The sequence below is a fragment of the Protopterus annectens genome, chromosome 6.part0, assembly GCF_019279795.1.
Source record: "Protopterus annectens isolate FY-2018-M chromosome 6.part0, PAN1.0, whole genome shotgun sequence".
In the NCBI taxonomy this organism is placed as follows: domain Eukaryota; kingdom Metazoa; phylum Chordata; order Ceratodontiformes; family Protopteridae; genus Protopterus; species Protopterus annectens.
This window is the reverse complement of record NC_056737.1, coordinates 999,426,592-999,444,238: the sequence shown is the minus strand read 5'-3', so window position 1 is coordinate 999,444,238 and position 17,647 is coordinate 999,426,592. Positions and strand designations below refer to the sequence as shown.

The 17,647-nt window shown below is 39.4% G+C and overlaps 1 protein-coding gene across 2 annotated transcripts in view; it reads left to right on the top strand.

Moving 5' to 3' along the window:
* Window positions 1–17,647, top strand: part of LOC122804648 (acetyl-coenzyme A synthetase 2-like, mitochondrial) — an 874,305-nt gene that overhangs the window by 499,776 nt on the left and 356,882 nt on the right. For both annotated transcript variants that reach the window (XM_044074629.1, XM_044074630.1), the window contains exon 7: window positions 3,081–3,218. In XM_044074629.1, the coding sequence (XP_043930564.1) occupies window positions 3,081–3,218 (138 nt within the window). The remainder of the gene's footprint in view (window positions 1–3,080; window positions 3,219–17,647) is intronic.

Genomic DNA, 17,647 nt, shown 5'->3' with positions numbered 1-17,647 from the left:
AGCTATTGGGGAGGAAATAAGTATAGAGGGAAAGGTAACAGAATAGGAAGAGGCTGAGAAGAGATTTGGACTACAGGCTAGAAACTGCCTTCCCTATCAGTGATTGATATCAGAGTACAGGCAAAGAGAAAGAGATAGTGGAATCTTGTGTGAAAGATCTGCTCTGATAGGGTTTTTATTCAAATCCAGAACAGAAGCTGCTGTAAAAAAGGATAATTAGTAGGGTATGTAAAATATTGCATTAAAACTATTGGAATCAATCAGAGACGGTTAGAAAAAATTGGGAAAAGAGATTGGATAAGCAATTCACAAAGGAACAATGGGAGGACATATGAATAGTTCCCAAATATGCAATGAAGTCTAGAAGATTTAGGATTTTTGATTGTAAGCGTTTGCATGGGTATTTTTATACCCCAAGCAGACTACAAAGACTTTTTTTCTCAGGTAGATGGCAAATGCTGGAGGTTTGCTGGGAAGAAAGAGGTAACTTGGGACACGTTATGGGAGTGTAATTAGTTGGCAGACTTTAAAGATTCCCTACAGAGTACTCTGTCAGAAATGTTGGAGGAGGAAATGGGTGTAAGTAGGGAGCTGGGGTACAGGTTGTTAATTGCCTATACATAGTAAGGCCTTGTTGAGTGTAATGCTAGTGCTGCCAAAAATGCAATTACTAGAAAATAGAAATCAAAGTCTAAGCCAACTGCATTTGAAGTATCGAATATTGTAAAAGTGATAAATGAACTAAAAGAAGGATCTTTAGAAAAGGGTAAGAACAAAACGTGGGAGCAATACATGAAGAATAATGTTAGGAAGAGGAGCAAGGTTTAAGGGATTAAAGTAGGAATTGATCAATTTATGTATTGTTGGAATGATGATAATTATATAAAATGGATATCTGTGATGTATACCGTTTATAACTTGGAATATGTTAATATGGTTTGTTGTCTTTTGTATAAATGTATGTTTGCCTATGTCAATAAAGTAATAATTCAATAAAGGTGTTAAAAAAGAATACACAATTTAAGCAATACATTATAGTATTATTGTTGCATTTTAATCTATTTACAATGCCTGTACAGTTCAAGCAAATTGTGACAATGCGCCATCCACATTCAAAAGTCAAGCTGCTGCTGCAGCTAGCAGGAGCCAATCAGTTTGTTCCTGTACAGAACATCCATTGTTCAAATCAGGCAATGATGTGAAAGCCAGTAGTGCAGCAAAGGAATGGTAAATCGAATGTCACCATCACTGGAATCCATTACTGAGAAAGAAAGTGTACAGCTATAGAAAACATAAAGTGTGTGGGTCTATATTAAAACAGTGAATGCTGAAAACAGCGAACGGTGTTTCATTGACACATGTTCAGCAAAAGCTGAAAATGTCGAAACCACAGAACAGCGATTTCTTTCCTAGGGAAAGAAATCGCTGTTTCAACCCCCCCCCCCCCAAAAAAAAAAAAAACATTAAACACTTCCAAACACATACACACATACCCTAACCCTAATTATACCCCCCAAAAACCAGTAAACAACTAAATACACATATGCACGTAACCCAACCATACATATAACGACAAAAAAAAACAGTAAACATTTTAAAACATATGCACTTATCTTAACCCGCACCCTAACCCTAAGGTCAGTAACTCTCGCACATTTACATAAACAGTCCCAAACACATACACACTTACCTTAACCGTAATTCTTACCCCCCAAAACAAAAGTAAACAGCTGAAAACACATACACACGTAACTCAACCATACATCTAATGCAAAATAAAAAACAGTAAACACTTTCATACATATGCACTTACCTTAACCCTCACCCTAACCCTAAGGTCAGTAACTGTTGCACATTCACACTCAAGAGCTATACCGGACAAGGGACCACACTACACTTCAGAACACGGCAAAGCAACGAAGCGGTCAAGCGACTTCTTTCCCAGGGAAATAATTCACTGAACAGCCGCTTTGCTGTTTTGCCTGTTCGCCCTACATGTGTCGACGAAAACGCATTCGACAAAATGCGTTTTCGTCATTCTGATAGGACCCCAAATGTGTGTGTGTGTGTGTGTGTGTGTGTGTGTGTGTGTGTGTGTGTGTGTGTGTGTGTGTGTAGGATGTGGGGAGCTCAAAGTAAAGAAAACAAAAAAAAACGGCCAAACAAAGGAGAAAGATGTAAGCTGGTTTAGCTGCTGCCAGTAAATGGTGGCTTCAGTTTTCATATCAGTGGAGCAGTTAGTACAAGCAGAAATGCAGAGAGAAAAGATCGAAAATGATATTCTAGTAAACTCAATAACTGAAATAAAAAGTTAATTTAGTGTCTACCTAACTATTAGCAGCAATGGGTAACAGGCAATCTGATCCACTTGATCCAGGTCCGGTAACTATAGAATATTCTTGATCCAGGTCCGGTAACTATAGTCTTAGCTATAGACAGTCAAAACAAATAGCTCCAAGTACAGTACTAATAGCAATGCAGTAACAGTACAGCGTTCAGCAGAAACAGCAAATATAGATCAGACAATGTAACCCAATACTGTCTGGTGCAGCAGTGCAGAGCAGTAGCTTTAAATGTCATAACGGCACAACAGTCAATCATAACAGCACAACAGTCAATCATAGCGGCACAGCAGTCAATAACAAGCAGCAATGCAGTAACACCAGTGACCACAAACTGCATTCAGTAACTGAGGTAGCAGGTTAACTTGATTTCTGTCTATTTATTTACAGTGCAAATTTACGTAATATACTGACAGCAGCAGTAGACAGAAGATGTAGTGGAGGCCAGCTGAGATATGGGGAAGGATCCCCCAAAATATATTTCTTGTTCTAATATCATAAGTATGTTTGACTTTGATGGGATCAAGAAGAGGATAATAAGTAGAAGTTGCAGTTACGTAAGTACGGCTTCCACTGGCAGCAGCAATGCAACTGCAAATTCCAAATACATACAGCGGTGCTGCAATGTGACCTATCAATTGTTAATTCTCACAAACCTCTTTCTTTTATAGTCCTTATTTTTATAGCCATTTTAGTGTTTGCCTGAAACTACTGTTTTTTTTATTTTCAATTTTAAAGGACGTTACTGGGAAATGGTTGAACGATTACAGATTAACCAGTTCTATGGAGCACCAACAGCAATTAGACTCCTTCTCAAATATGGAAACGACTGGGTGAAGAAATATGACAGGTCTTCCCTGAAAACACTTGGATCAGGTTAGTACAGATATTAATTCAGTCCTGTCCTGAAAAACATTACTGTCAAGAGACTATATAAAAAAAATCTCAATGCTTAAATTACTAGAAACAACTGTCTTTAGAGTGCAACATTTATCCAGCTGACAAACAATAAGAGTTTGGCAAATGTCATTAAAATTAACACATTAACTCAGACTCCAGTAATACTACAGGATCTTGCTAGTAATACTACAGGATCGTGCAAGTAGTACTACAGGATCATGCTAGTAATACTACAGGATTGTGCTGGACCAGAAAGTCTGGGTAAACTTACTGCCACTAATGAAATTGTCATCTCAGGTAAGCGGTATAAGAAGTAATATTGTAATTAGCTCTGGATTCCTGTCAAATACATTTAAGGTACCATTCCGACAGGATACTATTATAACAAATGAACTATATTTCATGGGACAGCATTTGTTAACGAGTTTCTTCTCATTGCAGAACTACTCGTTTTACACTGAGATGTTCAAGATAAATCATTGCTGCAGTGGACTTTAGTTGTATGGGTCATATATTACCAAGATGTAACTGGTGGCCAAATTTTCCAAAAGACTTTGACCCCTTCCCCACATGCTCCCAGGCTGCTGGTGCCACAAAGTACTAAAGGAGAAAACCATCAGCCTGAGCACCAAAATCTTCAGTACTTTCTTGCCACCCTTGTGAGTGCTCCTCTTGGTCTTCAGAAAATTGATACCAATTGATCGTTTAACACCATTTATAGTCACAAAGAACTTTCCACATGAAATATTTAGGGGAAGTATTAATTCCTGGGAACAGGAAGGATTTGTTTGTTGGCTCCAATGTATCAAAGAACTAAAAGCTTTAGATATGCAGTTAATAAAAACCTACAAAATTCCACAACAGGACTGGTTAACTTTACAGAGTATTCTGTCATATTCACAAGATTTAAGTAGAATAATTAACAATTCTTCATTTAAAGAAATACCTAAATTTACGAAATACATATATGAAATCATATATAATGACTTTGACATGGGAAACAGTATTTCAAAATTTTACAAAATATTGATAAACTATAAAACAACACCCAAAACCTCATATTGGAAATATATAACAAAAGGACACTCAATACAGTTAACTGAAGATCTTCTTTCGACTGCTCCCGTTAGGGGTCACCACAGCGGATCAACTGTTTCCATTTCTTCCTGTCCTCTGCATCTTTCTGTGTCACACCAATCCACCTGCATGTCATCTCTCACCACATCCATAAACCTTATGTTAGGCCTCCCTCTTTTCCTGTTACCTGGCAGCTTCATCCTTAGCATCTTTTTCCCAATATATCCCTCCTCAGCACATGTCCAAACCAACGTAATCTTGCCTCTCTGGCTTTGTCTCCAAACCTTCCAACCTGGGCTGACCCTCTAATATACTTATTCCTAATCCTGTCCATCCTCGTCAAACCCAGTGCAAATCTTAACATCTTCAACTCTGCCATGTCAAACTCTGACTCCTGCCTTTTTGTCAGTGCCACTGTCTCCAACCCATATAACAAAGCTGGTCTCACTACCCTCTTGTAGACCTTCCCTTTCACTCTTACTGGTACTCGTCTGTCACAAATCACTCCTGACACTCTTCTCCACCCACTCCATCCTGCCTGTACTCTCTTCTTCACCTCTCTTCCACACTCACCATTACTCTGAACTGTTTATCTCAAGTATTTAAACTCATCCACCTTCGCCACCTCTACTCCCTGCATCCTCACCATTCCTCTATCCTCCCTCTCATTCACACACACATATTCTGTCTTAGTCCTGCTGACTTTCATTCCTCTTCTCTCTAGATTATATCTCCACCTCTCCAGGGTCTCCTCCACCTGCTCCCTACTCTCACTACAGATCACAATGTCATCTGCAAACATCATAGTCCATGGGGACTCCTGTCTGATCTCATCTGTCAACCTGTCCATCACCATTGCAAATAAGAAAGGGCTCAGAGCTGATCCTTGATGTAATCCCACCTCCACCTTAAACGCATTCATCACTCCCACCGCAGACCTCACCGCTGTCACACTACCCTCGTACATATCCTGCACCACTCTTACATACTTCTCTGACACTCCTGACTTCCTCATACAATACCACAACTCCTCTCTAGGCACCATGTCATATGCTTTCTCTAAGTCCACAAAGACACAATGCAACTCCTTCTGACCTCTGTACTTCTCCATAACACTCTCAGTTGTAGTGCTCTTTCCTGGCATGAAGCCATACTGCTGATCACTAATCATCACCTCCCTTCTTAACCTAGCTTCCACTACTCTTTCCCATAACTTCATGCTGTGACTGATCAATTTAATCCCTCTGTAGTTACTACAGCTCTGCACATCACCCTTATTCTTAAAAAATCGGTACCAAAACACTTTTTCTCCATTCCTCAGGCACCCTCTCACTTTCCAAGATTTCATTAAACAATCTAGTTAAAAACTGCACTGCCATTTCACCTAAACACCTCCATGCTTCCAAAGGTATGTCATCTGGACAAACAACCTTTCCATTCTTCATCCTCTTCATAGCTATCCTTACTTCCTCCTTGCTAATCCACTGCACTTCATGATTCACTATCCGCACATCATCCAACCTTCTCTCCCTCTCATTCTCTTCATTCATCAGCCCCTCAAAGTACTCTTTCCATCAGCTCAACACACTCTCCTCGCTTGTAAGTATGTTTCCCTCATTATACCTTTATCACATTTACCTGCTGCACATCTTTCCTAGCTCGGTCCCTCTGTCTAGCCAATCGGTACAGGTCCTTTTCTCCCTTCTTAGTGTCCAACATTTCATACAACTCTTCATATGCCATATGCTTCGCCACCTCTCTCTTTGCCATGCACCTCATCTCCTCATACTCTTGTCTACTTTCTTCATCTCTCTGACAATCCCACTTCTTCTTCGCCAACCTCTTTCTCTGCATACTCTCCTGTACTTCTTCATTCCACCACCAGGTCTCCTTGTCCTCCTTCCTCTTTCCAGATGTCACACCAAGCACCTTTCTAGCCATCTCGCTTACTAGCTCTGCTGCAGTTACCCAGCTATTTGGTAACTCTTCACTGCCACCCAGTGCCTGTCTTAACTGTTCCCTGAACTCCACCTCACAATTACCCTTTTTTAATTTCCACCATTTGATACTTGGTGCTGCCCTCACACTCCTCCTCTTCTTGATCACCAATGTCATCCAACAAACCACCATCGTATGCTGCCTAACTACACTTTCCCCTGCCACCACTTTACAGTCTCCAATCTCCTTCAGACTGGCCCTTCTACATAAGATATAATCCACCTGTGTGCATCTTCCTCCACTCTTGTATATCACCCTATGCTCCTCCCTCTTTATAAAATACGTATTCACCACAGCCATGTCCTTCCTTTTCGCAAAATCCACTACCATCTGACCTTCTGCATTCCTTTGCTTAACACCATACCTACCCATCACTTCCTCATCCCCTCTGTTCCCTTCACCAACATGCCCATTAAAATCTGCTCCAATCACCAGTCTCACACCCTTGAGTACAGTCATCACCACTTCATCCAACTCGCTCCAAAATGTTTCTTTCTCATCCATTGCACAGCCAACTTGTGGAGCATATGCACTAACAGCATTCATCATTACACCATCAATTTTCAGCGTCATAAACATCACTCTATCCGACACTATTTTCACCTCCAAAACACTCTTAGCATACTGTTCCTTCAGGATAACCCCTACGCCATTTCTCCTCCCATCCACACCATGATAAAACAATTTGAACCCGCCTCTGATACACCTAGCCTTGCTCCCTTTCCATCTGGTCTCTTGCGCACACAATATACCAATCGTCCTTCGGTCCATCATATCAGCTAGCTCTCTCCCTATACCAGTCATACTGCCAACATTCAAAGTTCCAACCCTCACTATCACAGTCCTAGCCTTTACCTGCCTTTGGGCATGCCTTCCCCCTCTTCTCCTCCTTCGGCCAACAGTAGCCCAATTTCCGCCAGCACCCTGTTGGCCAACAGTACTGGTGGCAGTCGTTGTTAACCCGGGCCTCGACCGATCCTGTATGTAAATATTTACTACTGTCTGCATGAATGATTTGGCAAAGTTTTACGCTGGATGTCCTTCCTGACGCAACCCTCCCCATTTATCCGGGCTTGGGACCGGCACAAAGAAATGCACTGGCTTGTGCATCCCCAGTTAACTGAAGATATTAAAACAAATATCTTATTATTGATAAAATATACATCCTTTACACAATACAGGGGAAGTTTTTAATTGGAAATGCTTGCACAGAGCATTCTTAACCCCAGAGAGAATCAGTAAAATTAGTTCTTCTATGAAAGGAATATGTTGGAGATGTGAGCAAGTACACGATGCAGATTGGAACCACATTTTCTTTGTGTTAAAATTAAGCCATTTTGGAATGGTATTAATAACTTTCTATGAGCTTTATTTAATGGGTCATTTTATTTAACTAAAGCTCTTGTATTATTAAATGTGAACGAAGGTCCTCATTTGAATAGGTCAAACATGTATCTAGTATGGACTATATTTGCAATTTCAAGGAAGTGTATAACAAGAAGATGGAATACAAACACAATACCAGCTTTGGAAGACTTCTACAGCCTACTGAAGACCACAGCATTATTGAAAATTAAAATTAAAGAACTAAGAATTTATCCAAAGCCATTTATCAACAGCCCTTGGGGAAAAGTCTTATCATTGATTGACACTATACAATAATTGATCAGACACTCTGATAATGGATTGGACATACTTATAAAGTAACTGTATACATTAAGATCTGTTATAGTGTCAGGCTAATGTAAATAGTGTACATAGTTATTTAAGATGTTATGTATAAATACTATGGAATTCTTTCAAATGTATTTGAAAAATAAAAAAAAAACATTTTTGAGAGAAAATCGATAGCCAGATGTATTCACCATCACTGGGCAGATAAGCCCCTATTTGGGTTTGGGAATACCTTCCACAAAAGGTAATTTGCAAGGACACCTGCCAATACAACAGGCACAGTGTCTCAGCCACTGATGGGTGACTCTGCATTGACCATTACTTGTAGGTCATAGCTGAAGAGAAAAGGTTTCATAAACTGTGAGCTGAAATGTGGGTCCATAATACTGAAAACTACCAAAGGTACATGCAGCTGTTTGCCGTATATAAATACAGGTTCATGACTCTGGTTATTAGCATTTTGGACTAGAAGTTCAAATACTTATTTTTCAAGCCCTGCCTCATGAAACCTACCACTGTTCTTATATATTTCATCCTGAATTGTGATTTATTGTGTAGCATATGTTTTTTGCAGGGATAGAATTGTCCTAGATATTGAATTTCTTAGAATGTTGATAACTTTGCCCCAAATGGTATGAAATGGCTAGAGTATCATAATGTGGCGAGTAGTACAATAAATAAAATGTTTAATCAGTTTATGGTTAGTTTCTGAGATTTGAAGATATTTCTGTGGTCCTGGAAAAAGAAAGTGATGTATGGTACTTGCTGACAACAAAGGGTATGGGGAAGTCGATCTGCATTAGGAGAGTATATGTGGTTTCGGACTGTGGGAGACAGTGATGGACAGTTTTCTTTAATACAGTAAAATAACATCAGAAGTTGACCTTGGGGGAGTAGCTAACCAGTTTGATCAATTGACCTTGCTAGTGGTGGAACTCCACTCTGGATGACTGGAAGCATTTTTAATTAACAATAAAAACACTCAGTGTGGGATTAGGCAAACCACAATGTCATTATAAAACATTCAGGCTGAAAGGTGGGACATTGTAATGGGTGGATTGGAAGGGTGTTTTATTTACTATTAGGGAATGGGCAGACTTTACATCAGCACCCTGATTGGAGAACGAACGTTCACCAGCAGTGTATTAATGTAGAAGTAGTGGCCACTGAAAAATGAGTCTGCCACTTCACGACAGCATATCAAGCTGCCATAGAGCTCAGACAGAAAAAAACTAATGACTGCCATCATTTTACGCTCGCTAAGCAGTGCTTCTGCTATTTAGCGAGTGTAAAATGTAAAATGCCTGTGGCCATACCTCTCAACCATACCGAATTCCTTGGCAAATGCCAGGTTTGAGAGCAAAATATTGGTGTGCCACAAATTCAAAATTGGCCCCTTTAATTCCTGAATTTCCCTTTTTTTTTTTTTTTTTTTTTTAAGACGAATGTGTTCCTGACATCATCACATGCAGGGTGTGATGATGTCTGAATTCAGCTGCCGAGCCAAGCCATTCATTACTTTTTAGTTTTAACTTTACCTCTCCAGCTTCTCAGGCAGTGTGCACCGGCTCTTCCAGGTAAGGAAAAAGTGTATACTAGACTGCCAGGCTGTTTGCATTGATACAATTGTACTAGCTAGATTGCCGGGCTGAACGTTGCTGCAGCGATTGATTTTAGCATTGATACAAGTGTACTTAGTAGCTAGACTGCTGGGCTGCATGTTGTTGCTGCATTGATTTTTCAGGTCTGTTGCTGCATTGATAGAAGTGTACTCAGTCTGTAAATTTACCTATCTGCTGATTTCCTCTGTTTAAATTCAACTCATTTATTTTCTGGCTGTAGAAGGCTGAAGCAGTTAATTTTATTTTTATAAAAGAAAATTGTATTTTAGTTTTGCAGTATGCACAAGTTCAAAGTTTGATGCAAGTTCAAATATTAATTTAAATAAAACACCATTCTGTTTATTTTGTGTGTAATATTTTGTCTGTTCTTTAATTGTATCCCAGAAGTTTACCAGAGTAGGCGTGGTTATGTAATTATGTATGCAAATGTTATGGTAATCTGTGTACAGATGTGTACTTATTTTTCATATGCCTTTGTCCAGATTTTTTATGATTTCAGGTTGAGAGGTATGACTGCGGCATTGGCCTCGCAACACCCCTGGGCAGGCATTAATTACCCATTAACACACACCCTGTTGGGCATTATTGCTTGCTTAAACAAACCTACTTGATTCTGTAAATTACAAGTGTCTTTAATTGAGGAACCTGACATTGGAAGATTGGGTCTGTACAGTGTTATCAGCAAAGTAAGTGTCAGCGAAGAATTCATTATCTCCAAGTGTAATTGTAGGGCAGTCTGGGTTGGGTCTATATTATGTTGCTGAAATGGCAAAACATGAATTCCATTTCAATGACACATAAACAGCGAAATACCATTAACGCGAACGGCCGGGTCACTGTGAAATACCACTAACGTGAACGGCCGGGTCACTGCGAAATACCACTAACGCGAACGGCCAGGTCACTGCGAAATACCACTAATGCGAACGGCTGGGTCACTGATCTTTTTCCAAGGGAAAAAAAATGGTAGACCAAACAGACATGACACACCATCTAAACCATTACAGTGTGGGGGGGCTATGCCCCTACACTCCCTAACTAAATCTACCAACTCTAAGATCCCACTACAGTGGGGTAAAGGGAAGTTCACAGAGACAGCCAAGTGATTTTTTTCCCTAGTTAAATAATGGGTGACCTGGCTGTTCACGTTAGTGGTATTTTACTGTTTATGTGTCGCTGAAGTGGCATTCACTCTTTTGCCATTTCGGCAGCATGATATAGACCCGTCTGGGTTTAGATGTGGTTGGAAGTTACAGTGTGTAGATAAGGAGGTGTTTACATAAAGCATCTGCAATTTGAGAAGAATGGTGTTCTTTTTTTAATTTCAGTCTTGATTACAAAAAAAAAATGGGACCATTGTGTTTTATTTCAGTTTTTAACTTTTTAATGCTTAGAACTAAATGGGTGAATTGTGAGTATTTAAATTTGTGTAAATTGGCAAGTAGTAGTTTTTAAAGGTGCAAGAAGTATGTATGTGTGTGTAATACATGTGTGTGTGTGTGTGTGTGTGTGTGTGTGTGTGTGTGTGTGTATATATATATATATATATATATATATATATACACACACACACATATTTGCTGCATCCAGGACTATTTGTAAGCTTCTGAGCCCCCGCCGCTTAGCTAGGGTTAAACTTTTCCTGGCACCATAAAGTCTGCTCTTCAAATTTTCCCTTAGAATTAGCCAGTTTTTTAGTTTTAGCACTCAAATCTGATTCTTTGAGCTCAGCACTTCTTCAGAACTTGTTTGTTTGTTTGTGTCTTTCGGCTTTTTCCCAGTTAGGGGTCGCCACAGCGGAACTCCAGTCCGCTAATGATTGGCAGTAGAGTTTTACGTGCTGGCTTGCCGGGCCTAACGCACAACCTTCAACGAAGGAACACCCATTCATGCATGTCGCCACACAGAAGACGCTCTAACTGAGGATCGAATGGGCAACGTCTAAATGTGAGGCAGCAACGCTACCGCAGCACCACTACCACTAAATAAGCTACAAATGACTACAGCACTCAACATTCCTCACTTGTCTAGAGGAAAACAGGTTTTAGTATTTAATAAATAAGCACCTATCCAGGGATGTCTAAGGGTCAGCTCCCGGTGTTTTCTCCTGTCTACCTGATGAATCTGGGCATCTTGGGGCAATGCAGCAATTGCCTCATGTACACAGACAACCCTCTCCTCCTACCACCCAACACTGCAACCTGTGACAGATGCACTTATATAGCCAAACTGGAAGCAATGCTCTCTTCATCCAAGACTGGACTAAACAGTTAAGAGGAGAAGGTAAACACTTGCACCACACCACACTCATCACATAGACCCTCAAAACCTACACCACCAAACCACACACATAGAAACATAAAACATACACCTACATTCGCGGAGGCTCTCAATAAAAATCTGCCCAAGCAACAGGGACCTCCAGAGCAGAAACACAAGCAACCCCCCCCAACACAACCCAAATGACACATAGCCCACAAACTCAGTGTGTCACTCAACCACAGCCCATAAGGCATAACAACGTACCCAATACTCTAGCCATATCTGACTGTATAGTCAGGCACACTGATGTTCCACTCACCAGGCTAAACAAGGAGAAAGTTACTGTCAGCTGCCTGTCAAGTGCCAGGATCTGCCACATAACACATGCACTCCGGTCACTCCACAACAAGTACAGATATGACTCTGTCATTGTCCATGTTGGCGTGAATGACCTGAGACGTACCTCCCTGGACTACATGGAAAGAGACATGGAGGAGCTGTCCAATCTTGTAGCCCAGTCAGGTATGACCCTAGCCCTGAGTAGCATCCTGCCATCAACCAGAATTATATCACAGGACAAGGACAAAATGATTGACTTCAACAATTGGCTAAGCTACTGGTGTCATTCTAAGGGGATCCAGTATCTGTCTGCCTGGCATGACATGATCGACAGACCACGATGCTTTGCCAGAGATGGCCTGCACCTGTCACCCTTGGGATTCCAGATACTGGCTAAGGCTCTTGCCACCCCAATAGGGCCTTTTTTAGGCAAGGTTCAAATGGCAAACTCAGCAGCGTAACAGGTACAAGCAAGCAAGATCTGAGGGTAATGCCACTCAATGCTAGAAGTCTGAACCTCAAAATGCATTCACTCGAGGCACTCCTTAAAATGGAGAACATCGACAGCTGTGCAGTGACAGAGACCTGGTTCAAGGCTCCAGAGAGCACCCCTGCATTACCACGCTATAATTCATACAACACCTTTCGGCCACCTAACCTGGACCGAAACACTAAAGGTGGAGTTGTGTCCATATTCATTAAGGATATCCACACCTCCAGGCTAGTTGCTCAGCATAATGCATCTGAGATTATCCAAGTGCAACTAACTCTGGGCAAGACCGCAATCCAAATTGTAGCTTGCTACAGATACTCACCATGCCCCAGGATTCCCACTCCTCATTTCTTGATACACTGGAAAATATTAGGGTACACACTAACACCCTAATAATGGGTGATTTCAACTACCCCACCATTAACTACTCATGTGCCAACTCTTTTGCTAGACGTTTTATGGAATTCATAAAGTCTAACGCCTTGGATCAACTTATCCACACCCTTCACCAGGGGCAGCAATATCCTAGACCTGGTCATTACCAACATGAGCAACCAGTGTTCCACACCAGATGTCAATTCCTCGTTGGTCAGATCCAGCCACAAGTTAATCACCCTAGACATCCACATCCCACCTCACCCCCCCATTAGGGAAACCACCGTAAAAAATTTCTCCAAAGCCAACTTCATGCTTAACTCATTACCCCCGACTACCGTCTCACAGCACCTCTGTGCTTAACACTGAGCATGCTGTGAGACAATAGGAAATGCATATGGTTACACCTGAGTGCCTTCTCCCACGGCTAGTAACTTTGCAGGCATATTTTAGCTCCACTCTTGAAAATTAAGTTGAAAAAGTAACTGAACTTTGTCAGTTACCTTGCCAACTTAAGTTTCAGCGTGGAGCTTTGTGTTGTTCATATCTGACTTTACTGAGTAAATCGGCTTGCAACACACTCTGTATTTTCCTCCCAACAGCAAGCCGATTTAGGTTGCCTTTCATCAAGGAACAGATGGTAGCCAATCGGAGTCACCTCTTTTAACACCTCCACCCCTCCGACTGTGTTCTTTCCAAATAAATAAGAGGGTCATACAGTAGATATCCCCTTTCTTTTTCTGCATTTTGAGGAATTTACTACTGTATCCCTTTCTTTATCATGCCGTTCGGTAGTGTCACGGTCTGCAAAGAAAAAACTGCAATGTAGATTCATTTGTGTTTTCACCTCCGAGCCTGCCTAATTCTTCAGTATGGTAAGATAGTATAATTCTATAGCTGTGGTCCATTTTTTTTAATCCGGTTGTGGTTCCCCAGTGAATGACTGGCAGACTTCATACCCTTTCTTACTACAGCTGCTAGGGAAAACTAAAATCATCTCTAGTTTTGTCCAGCTTTCTTGCTCTAAGAGGTTGCAAGGTAATCCCTTCCCTGAGTTCACGTTGGTTTATGTCAAGTGCTCCGTTTTACTTACAGATGACTAATTAGAGAGATAGCTGAGGATATTAGCGAGCTTCCACAACAGGCAGCAAACTGTTTTGGGTACTTCTTCCATATAGTTGCGTCCATCAGCTGTTAAGCCAGTTTCCCTCTTCTAGCTGCTTTTTTACCTTTTACTTGATCGGGTTGTTAAATTTTTGCTCTTTAAATTATTGTTGGAGTCAATGATTACTTCATGAAATGAATGCCATGCCAGCGATTGTAGTACATGTGTGTATTTGTGTGTAACGTGGCATGCAGTCATGTCAGACAGATTCGGAAAGCATCAGATATTAATAACCACAACACTCCCTGTTTTGGAGCTGTACTTACATAAGGTTCACTGCTCTCCATTAATCACCCACCATTCTGTAGGAATGTTTCTGCTTATGTATTTGCAAGCCTACCAAATTGTCATCCATCCACATTATTGACGTCTGTGCACTCTACGGCTGAAACAGCCATTGATACAGCTGCAGCAGTTTGGGAGTGCTATAGACAAGAAAATCTTACAAAATCTGTAAATTGCAGTTATTTGTAAGGTCCTGTTCACATGTAAAATTCATGTAGCAGTGATCTTTGTACTGTATGACACAGTGGTGTTATAACACACCACAGCAAATGATGTAGCAATAACAGGATAATCCCTTTGCAGGATACTGTTCCATTAAACCCCTACCACGCATCTCGTCTTATTCCTCGAACACAAGGAAGACTCATAGGTCCATGACAGACCAAGGGGGGCCAATACGAAGCCCTGAGGAAAGGAAACAACAGGGCGGGACATGCCAGTCTGGCTTCCATTATGTAATAAACCAAACAATGTGGCAGGATGAAATCCAGGAGAAATAAGTCAAAATACAAATGGCAGTACAAAAATATGCATATGTGGCAGTATGCCGATAATATAAAATGTACAAAACTCAACTACTTACATTTATAACCTCAAACTGTAGAGTACTGTAGTTAAAAATCTGCAAAAGATGGGTAGACTTTCAAAAGGTTCTCCAAAAGATGTACTTGTGGTAGGGGTTTAACGGAAAAGTACTGGGACAGATCAGATGGCTTTCTGGAAACAAGTGAGAGTGGTTCTGTAATGAAGTACATAGGCTTCAATACTGGTTGTCAAGCGGATGGAGTACATTATGTTGTACTACCGGAGAGGGGAACAGACTGATGGGCTGTTTTTCCTAGAGGGTTTCGGACGTGGACGAAAGTACAGCTGACATTAAAGTAGTTTTGCATCTTGCTAAGAAGGACTTTACTGGATCTTATTGTTTTGGCTAATTTAAGTAATCATAACAACAGGCAGTAGGCCTTATTTGGCTGCGTGACACCGAACCAAACGGCCTTTTATGTGAACCAAGAGATGCAGTTTGTTGTCACACTCTGGGAGAAGCAGTGCATGTTATTTATGTTTCAGCAAATATTTACTTCCAGAGTGTATGGAGCTCCGGTGCAGTTATATGGTGAGCTGCTTTCATAGTCTGGATAAATAGTTAAGTACTTACTCACACTTTTTTTTAATAGGGACATGGCTAAGTTTTAACTTTAACTTTAATACCCGTCCGGGAAGTAGAGTGAAGCACATGTTGTCTTATTTGTATTGCATAAGACAATTAGCTTGTGTTATGAGCACCTGTGGAAGTTTGTGTCTGTCATTCTCACATCTGTAAGAGGTATGCTTTAATGTGCTTTTTTGAAATGTTGACTTCAATAATTTTAAGAAAGTGTGATTTTACTTCTGAGACCAAATTTTCAAGATGTGTGGGAATGATGTCTCAATCAGTTTGGGCACAGTGGATTGTATGAGTCTTCGTGCCTAAACTAAACTACCAATGCATGCCGTAAAAAAAATACTGTGCTATTGAAAATGCATCTGTTTTTTTTTTTTTTTTTTTTTTTTTTTTTTATTATTATTTTGTGTACAGGCTTGTGGCTTACGTTTTGTAGTTCTCTCCTTATTAATTCATATAAATGTTTGTGTATAGTTGATATGCAGTTGTTTTGGTGCTTCTGTTTTCCAGGCTGAACCTGAAATACGTCCCTGTGGATCAACCCATTAGTGAATGAATATATTATTTGCTTACTGTGTGACTAAGTAACATAACGGGCTGACTAAGAAAAGGTCTGTGTGAATGAGTGCTGTACCCCATATAATAAATATAATTAGTCTCAATGTACAGACCATAGTTCATGCCAGACAAACATTTTTCAGTTAGTGTGTTATTCTGCACTTTGCAAACTCAGAGCAGGTTGTCTGTATTTATTTCTTGATTCATGTTTTCTGTATGCATTATGGCTGCTCACCTAAGTTTGGTGCTGTGATTTTATAGCAGTCTAAAAACTACCATGGTATAGAGAAATACTACTACTTATTGATATATACAGGTCATTCGGCCCTGCAAATCTTATTTTTCACCTGAGGGGGTGGGGGTCTAGTTATTGAACAGACCTGTAATTAGGAGCTGATAAGATGAAACCGTAGTCTGAGGAAGAAGTCTGTATTGTACAATTATTGCTTGCAATTTTATTTGCTGTAATTGGACTGTCTGGGAAGGGTATTTGAATATTATTATTATTATTATTATTATTATTATTGTTGTTGTTGTTATTTATTATTATTAATATTATTAATTATTATTAGTTATTATTATTATTGTTATTGTTATTTTTATTATTATTATTGTTATTATTATTAATATTTTTATTATTATTGTTATTATTATTAATATTTTTATTATTTTTTATTATTATTATTATTATTGTTATTATTATTAATATTTTTATTATTTTATTATTATTATTATTGTTGTTATTATTATTATTTTTATTATTATTATTATTATTATTAATATTTTTATTATTATTTTTATTATTATTATTGTTGTTATTATTATTAATATTTTTATTATTATTAGTTATTATTATTATTATTGTTGTTATTGTTATTGTTATTTTTATTATTATTATTATTGTTGTTATTATTATTAATATTTTTATTATTATTATTATTATTATTGTTATTGTTATTTTTATTATTATTATTATTGTTGTTATTATTATTAATATTTTTATTATTATTATTACAGGTAAGTAGACTGGTCCAGGGACCTTTTTCTACCTGGATCTTGGCCAAGGTAGACAAAACAAAATACATAAAACTAAAAAAAAATATGAAACGTATTCCATGCTTCTGTGCTATCCGGAAAAGGCTCGGATGTATGATTATACCAGCGAGGTCTACCATACTGGTCTGTGTGTGAAATGCAAGTTTGTGGCCTTGCACATAGCTTGAGTAATCTTGCACGTCCTAATTTGGGTACTAGGTTTATGGCGAGTTGTGACACCAATGATCTTGTTTGTTTTGCATTCCGTAAAATATGCACCTGGTTATACATACATTGGTTTATATGTTATCTGTTATCTATGTTGGTGCTTGTGCACACTCCAGCATTTTATTGTAG